The 7,731-nt window shown below is 36.7% G+C and overlaps 1 protein-coding gene across 2 annotated transcripts in view; it reads left to right on the top strand.

Annotated features, from left to right (window-relative positions):
• IMPG1 (interphotoreceptor matrix proteoglycan 1) overlaps window positions 1-7,731 on the top strand; it is a 63,240-nt gene that overhangs the window by 14,519 nt on the left and 40,990 nt on the right. For both annotated transcript variants that reach the window (XM_026845208.1, XM_026845209.1), the window contains exons 3-6: window positions 2,837-3,003; window positions 3,218-3,246; window positions 5,689-5,756; window positions 6,783-6,874. In XM_026845208.1, coding sequence (XP_026701009.1) covers window positions 2,837-3,003; window positions 3,218-3,246; window positions 5,689-5,756; window positions 6,783-6,874 — 356 coding nt within the window. The remainder of the gene's footprint in view (window positions 1-2,836; window positions 3,004-3,217; window positions 3,247-5,688; window positions 5,757-6,782; window positions 6,875-7,731) is intronic.

Below are 7,731 nucleotides of genomic sequence, written 5' to 3'. Positions count from 1 at the left end.
TGTGTGTGTATGTATATATATATATATATATATATATATATATATTTTCTATACTTTCAGGAATGACCACACAACAGAAAGCAGCTCAGATATAGGAGCTCAGACAGATGCTATTGGATAACCTGAGTCTACTGTGGCCCCATACCAACTCTGAAATAAAATAACCTCTGAAATAACCATAGCTTAAGTCACTATGAAGACAGTCCCTCATGTGGGGCAAACTAGGAGCATCCATGGAATCAGCTATGACACCTCCTCAGCTGGCCATGTGTAAATGTTTATCTAAACTCTGGTAACTGGATTACTTTTCATTAGATAGTATATCTTTATTCAGCCTTTATTGCTGAGAAAAACAGATACCAGAGAGTTTTAAGTGAGAAAAAGATGATAGAAAGTAGACAACTGCTAGTTCATAATGAATACATCTATTCAAAGACAGACTGTTCCTTCCTAATAATCTGACCACATCTGCTCCACCTGCAGCTTCTCTACTGGGAGGGCAGGTGATTCCTGAGGTATTATTGAGGTGCCCTAACACAGCTAGGTGAGTACATCCCTACAGCAAGAGAATACCTAGAGAAACTGATCACACTAATTTCAGAGACACTGACATCTTAGATAATGCAGATAATTATCTCACTCTAAGTCAAAGCAGGTGTCAGGTACTGAAAATAAATGTCCCATCTCACAGTAATGAACTTTGCAAAGTGCTAAAGGCAACAGCTTTTAAATTGCTACCAAGTTTTTGTTAAAATGTTTTTTCTAATATGTTTGAAAATCCCCTTCTCTAAACGCATTTAACTTTAAAGAATATTTTGAAGAAGTGCGTTCCTTCATCTTGAATGAGTGTACATTGTATTTTTCACAAAGTCAAAAATACAGCTATCTGTGTTGACTCTAACAATACCAGAGGATTCAAGGAGTAGTGACAGAGGCAGTCACCCATGAATGGTAATGTACATTTAGCTGTCCAAGATAAACTGAACTGGTTCTGTTCAGAACACATTGGTAATAATAACCAAGCCATGTGGGTTATCCTACACAACCTAGGTCACAAACACTGCAGAGCTCAACCCCCATAAGTGGGTATTTCTTCACTTAAGCAGGAAAGCCCACACAGGACATCACGCCCTGACTGGCTCTGTGCTAGCCTGAGGACTCCTTTGGACCACTCAGTGATTTTAAGCATGACTCAGGTGCAGCCAGGATTCATTCTATGTTTAGTGTGAGGCTGTGCAAAGTGAGATAAGTGAAGCCCAAATATTTTGGCTGTGGGGAAGGACTGATACCTGAACAGAAATCCAAAGACATATTAGTATAGTAAGTCAGGTAGGCAGTAGCTGTCTGGAGGAGGGAATTTTCCAGAATCTTTTAGAAATGGTTTCAACTTACAAAAAAGAGGATAAATCAATAAGATGTTGGTAAAACTGCTATCAGGAGTGTAGCCTCACCTGGCCACCTGTGACTCTCAAAAACTCACTTCTGCAGACATATCTAAGACCTGTGTTATCAGAACCATCAATGGAAAGTAAAAGTTATAAAGTATTTCTGAGCAGTCATTTTATAACCTAGCTGCCGCTGCTTTCTCCCTTCCCTCACATACTAATGCATGTAAGGATCCTCACAGTGCTAGAGAGCAAGATCTTTGCAGCAGGGATTTGTAAAAGACTTACAAGTTTTCCTGAAATGCCTGACAGAGTTCTGACTGTTAGAAAGAAAATAAAAAAACTGGATGCCAAGCCCAAACACACATTCTAATATATTTTGTAACATGCTGCAGCTGAACTTCACAGCTTTCTTGCATAAGGAGTGAGATATTATTATATTATGTGCTTTACATAATCTCATGTAATTAAGTCGGTTTGCATCCAGTAAATGAAGCTCCTTCAGAGTCATTCCTGAAAACCTCTTTTTCAAAAATCTCCCCCACTGTCTTACTCTCTTTATGTTCATTATCATTTCCCCAAATGATGTAGAACGCTACTGTTCTCTCTGCAGCCACCATAACTGTTAATCTTGTCTGATGTAGTCTGGCATTTAAATGGGTGATTCGTCACCATGGAGGAGATATTTAGCACTGGACAAATGACTGTACAGTTGTGTACAGAGGAAGGAAATCATGTTCTTTCCAAAGGAATTTTACCTATAGTAAGTCATTCAATTTTTCCAGAGGTGTTTAAAGAAACATAAAAGCATGTACTTGCTGCAGAATGTCCTTAAGATTTTGAAAAGACTAATTATAACGAAAGTTTGAATATAATCAAATCATTTTAGCCTGCTGCATTTAAAAACATTTTTTTCCATTAACATTTATTATATGTGTGGAGAAATATCAAAATCTTAACTACGTTCTGTTTAGCTGGTTCTATGCATAGTTAACCATATTAATCTACAAAACCTTTGTATACAGTTAAAATTATGATTATTCAAATATGATGACTGCTAGATTATTTTTTTCTCTACCTCCTTGTTCGCTCTCACTAGAACATCCAGTATGTATCTCTGTATATATGTACCTTTGAGATGAAGGAAGTGTGCTTTGTGTTTGCTCCTTATTCTTGATGATGATGATGACAACAGGCCAAATTAATTTCTTTTTCAAAATGAGGGAATTTAGCAATCCTTAACTCAAAGATGTTTAATAGTTCAACATAAAGGCAAATGACCACCAACGCAAAAATATCTAAAAGACCTAAATATCTAAAAATGCTTAGAAGGTGGATTTGTTAGTATTAAGTACAGTAAAATGTGTCAATCCCAAATCACTTTAAAAAGGCTTTCAAGTTTACTTTTTTGGTACAAAGCACTCATCCGCAGTCCCTTTCTTCTTACTCAGTCTGCCAGGAAGCTGTGTGGGAAGCCTTTCGTATTTTTCTGGATCGAATTCCCGATACTTCGGAATATCAGAACTGGGTTACTGCCTGCCAGAGGGAAACCTTCTGCATATTTGACATTGGCAAAAACTTCAGCAATTCCCAAGAGCACCTGGAAATAATCCAACGGGTAAGGATCACTGACATTTGTTTAGAAACTGGGAGGAGACTTCCACGTCCCTCCCTACCTTCTTATATAAGGGCAAAGTATTGCTCAGGAAGAGGAGGGGGCATGTGTTAGAAAGAAAACATAAAAATACAGTAAACAAAAGAGCTAACAGGCTTCTGCTCAATGGTTGGATACACCCACTAGTAAAATGCTGTTTTTCTTAATCTTTTTGCAGCGAGTAAAACATAGAACCTTCCAGGAAAGGTAAGTAGCACAAGTAGAACCTTGACACTTGATGTTACTGCCTTTTTTGAAAAAGATATGTGTAGGTGTGCGTGGATGTGAACAGATATACAGGTAGCACTGTATTTGGTGTGTGCTGTGAGAGATGTGTATACTCTATGTACCATAGTACACAGTATTTGAATCACAAATAATGAAGGTGGAAAAATGTTTGAGTTGCCTGTTTCACCCTGAGACACCACAGAATGTCTTCTTAGACTAATGTGAGCATGAAACCCTGACAGAGCCATGACTTCGCATTAGACTAGTGTTGATTGGGAGCGTGACAAAAGGTTACCTACAATTGGTACAATTCTCAAAAGGAAAGTCAGAGAACTTAACAACAGCTTATCTATCTGGGAGGCTACATTAAGCAATAATACGAAAGCTCTATGCCTTCACTTTAGTTTCCCCCATGAGAGTGTTAAATAATATGATGCTTTATTCCCTAAACTCTTGGGAAAAATTATGTTCCTAGCAATGCTCAGAAGTCTGAGAACGGCAAGATTAAAGTTGCAGTACTGAACTCTGTCTCTCTGCATATAAATAGTATATCATTGTCCACAGTTTCTCTCATTAATGTATTACTTTTTACTTAAAATTTGCTTAGATTTTCAGGTGTAGCAAGTAATCTTTTCCATTCATAGGTTACACTGTCTCATGATCACAGTAGTCTTATCTTTATTCATTAAGACATGGGAGCTTTGAGCGTTCTTCTTTCTCAGAAATGTATTTTTAATAATTTAGGGCCTAACTGAGCTCCCATGGAAGTCCAAAGGGAGATCTTTTCACTCAGTGTAGTGCAAACAGCAGCAGAAAAGCAATAAGTGACTGATCTCAAAGTTCTAAACGCTCTTTGTGAACAGTATAGTTTTCCCTAGACACAGTTCAGAAGGTGAAGTAAATTCAATGAAAGTACTTGTATTTTAGCTGGAAATATAGGCAGCTGTGATTATGCATTGTTGGATTTCATCTTTACTACTGTGTGGATTGGGAAACATTTTGTATCTTCTGTAGATGCCATGTAGAGAGATTAGTCTCCAGTTAAAGACAACACACACATTGTGAAAATATTACAGATAATACTTTAGTTCTCACTACACAAAATACCCAGAGGATGTGGTAAATCACGAGTTGTTCATGTCCTTTGTTTTCATTATTAAACATCGAGGTTGGTACTGCATAGAAATGCAGCCCAGCCACCTCTTCTGTCTAGGCTACAAGCTTCATGTTGTCTCAATTAACACAATACGCATTTGCAGTGCCTTTAGTTCTTTCACTTGACCCATTTTCAAACACTATACCTGTGTGCACTGCCTTAAAAACAGGTATTTCTACCTACATTCTGATGAATTCTGTGCTCATTTACTTCCATGATTGGGTTTTTTATTTCATGCTGTGATTTTTTTCCACACTCTACTTAGAACCCAAAACAACTGAAATTCTCCCCCCAATTTCAGGAAGGAAAAATCTCAAAATGTGATTTAGAAGATTCTTATCGGAGAATCTAAATGTTTCCAAAAACTACAGATGAATAAAAATTTGGTTTTGGAATATAAGTTATTTTATAACCTTAAATTCAAGAATCTTTAACACATCTATTATAAAATGTACTTATATAATATATACATACCACTTCTGCTTTCCAAGCAAGCTAAGAGTTGCAGTTATAAAATTTACAGCCCATGACTCTAAAACTTACAAAAGAAAATAATATCAACATTTCAAAAATAAATTCTATGATGCACCATATTCTTACTTGAGTTTTCAGCTATCTGCCATGGGGACCATGGTAGGCATTAATCAATGAATATTGCATCCAGATCCAAATGTAAACATTCCTACAGTTTGTAATAATCTTGATCCAGGAATCTGATTTGAAACTATAATTATTTGGAAGCTTCCTTATGCTATTATAATGTAGGCTAACAACTGAAAAATACATTCATCCATCCTCTCTTCACACCAAACCATATGAAACACCCTTGGGACTATGAAATGTCCATTGGCTCTAAAATTAGAAGCCCAAAGTCCTCGCTAATCTTGATAGGATGAGATACAGCAGGCAGTAGTTGATTTAGATAATGTAGAACAAGTCTTGCTTCCATTTTAGTCAGTGCATGAGCAGACTCACAAGATCAGTAGACCTTGGTAGAGGAATATGTCAAATCAGTCTTTTTGTTCACTGTAAGAGCAAATACCATATTGAAGGAGAGGAAAGGAAATATATAAACTGATGAATCTAAAATATGATCTACCATTCCCTTGCCTGTTTAACCAGTTTATCATATATTCCATTAGAAATAACTTCTCTCATTTAAAGTACACTTAATATAGGGGTCATTTCTGCATCCTTTTTACACCTTTTTCATTGCCAGTACAGCATGCTGATCATTAAATCACTCATTTCTATTTGATTGATAGGAAAGATGAAATATCCACAGGGAAAACAGGTGGCAAAAAGATAGAAGACACTCCTTCCATTTCTACAGGTAAAATCAGATTTGCTCGCTCTGCATCTGCCCATTATATAGAATTGCTAAAACCAGTGATTCATAGATCTTAGAAGGCTGTAATTTAATGAATACAGTAGAAGCATGACAAGTTCAGTGAAGTACAATGAAAATGTTTTAGCAAAATAATCCGTAAGAGGCATTTTTTTATTTCTTTACAGCACATCTGCTACTAAAATGTAGCATTCCAGGTTTGTTTCAGTCTTTAAATGCATATGATTTCCTAGTTTCACCTGTAGAGAATAGAGCTAATTTTGCTTCGGTTCTGAAATAACATTTAGTGTCAGCTGCTATATTTTGTTAGCCAAAATAAGCAAGCAGATGAAAATAAAGTGTTACTTTAGCCAGTGATGCCAAGACATTAATTTGAGCAGATTATGCCAATCAGACCTACAAACACTGTTGTGTAATACAGTTCTTTAAAACAATGTTAGAAATGTATGCAGTGACAAAAATCTGTACATATGAACATTTCGGTTCAAGGAGGAAACACCCTGCACACATATTTTTATGAGGGCCAAATATGTCAGAATCTCCCTGACAGCAGCTTCCAGCATGGTAATTTTGCCTCTATCTGTAAAACACTGTCAAAGCCTCTTGTTACTTTAAATGGAGCCCTAAAGAAAGGTGGCTGTCATAGAGACAAAGGTCTCAACTGGCAAAGTCAAGGTTAGACATTTGGTGATCTGTAATGTAGTATGACAAGAAATGATCAAATATTATTGTTTAATTCACACAACTTTACTGATGCATTTTTGCCTTCAGCCACACATGCAACGCTACTGATGTTTTGACCTGGAAAGAAAAGCCATTTATTGTATAAAAAGTAGCAGCTTTACCTATGCCATAAGTCATGACCACTTTTCGCTGACGCAGGCTTGCACTCAGGCACACCCTTCATAAGGAAAGCTTCTGTAGGGAGCTGACACCTGACCAGCAGAGAAAGGGGAAGATTTTTTGTTGTGCAAATCTGCTCTTGCCTGATTTTTCTTTAAACCCCCCCAGGCTCCCCCGGCACACCCCTCTCTCCATATGCACCTGTACCTAACGGCACACTGCTCAACGAAATTGTTAACGACACGAAGACTCCTGTGAAGGTGAGGGCAGTCTGTTTTCCTATTCCAGTTTTTCACTCACCTCTTCCTTTTGATTCAGACTGATATGCTTGCTGCTCTTTTGGGCCAGTTTCTTCTTGATCATTGTCTTGCTCTTGTTGTGGGTTTTTTTGTTTATCCAAGGTATAAAAAGTCTGGCTAAGAGTAGAATTGTCCTTGAGCAAATAAAAATATAAAAAAAGTGTTTAAAGAATACAAATTATATAAGTATTGCTAGGTAAACATGCAATGTATATGCAGTACGTGCAGCAAAGAAAAAACTTATTTTGTGTTCCAAGACCTTCATATTTTTAACAGGTGAACTTTATAGCAACCTGAAAGGTTTTATTCTGAAAAAAAAAAAAAAAAAAAAAAGGCTATTTTTTGTGTAATAAAATACATTGGCAGTGAAACATAGGTATGGTGTTAACTAATGTGTTAACATTAGTAGCAAGATTTGTGAAGAAGGACTGAGAGATTGGCAGAAGGCAGAGTTTCCTGGATGGCCTCTATGCATCACTTCTTGAGGTACTTCCATTCCAAGATTTGAAATTTGAAGATCAGCTTTGTTTGTGAATAAGAAGCAAGAGATACCTTCTGATCATAATATTAGCAAATGTGTAGCTTTGAATCTAGGATGCATTAGGAAATCATTCTGAATGTGCCCATAGTGGCATTACTCCTTGTGGCCAGCACATCATAGCCTAAAGATGACTTGACTTTTGGAGTTTAACATTATTAAAGGAAAAAATTAGTAAGTGTAGGCCAAAACAAATAGTGTCAGGAAAAAACAACTGAGTAGTTTTAATAGACCTAATTCTACTTTATTATCAGGAAAAAACAAGTGCAAGTGTCTGAAC

The sequence above is a fragment of the Athene cunicularia genome (genome assembly GCF_003259725.1).
Source record: "Athene cunicularia isolate RWA chromosome 3 unlocalized genomic scaffold, athCun1 chr3_part1, whole genome shotgun sequence".
NCBI classification, from domain to species: Eukaryota; Metazoa; Chordata; class Aves; order Strigiformes; family Strigidae; genus Athene; species Athene cunicularia.
The sequence above is the reverse complement of the archived record's forward strand: the minus strand, read 5'-3'. Positions and strand labels throughout refer to the sequence as shown.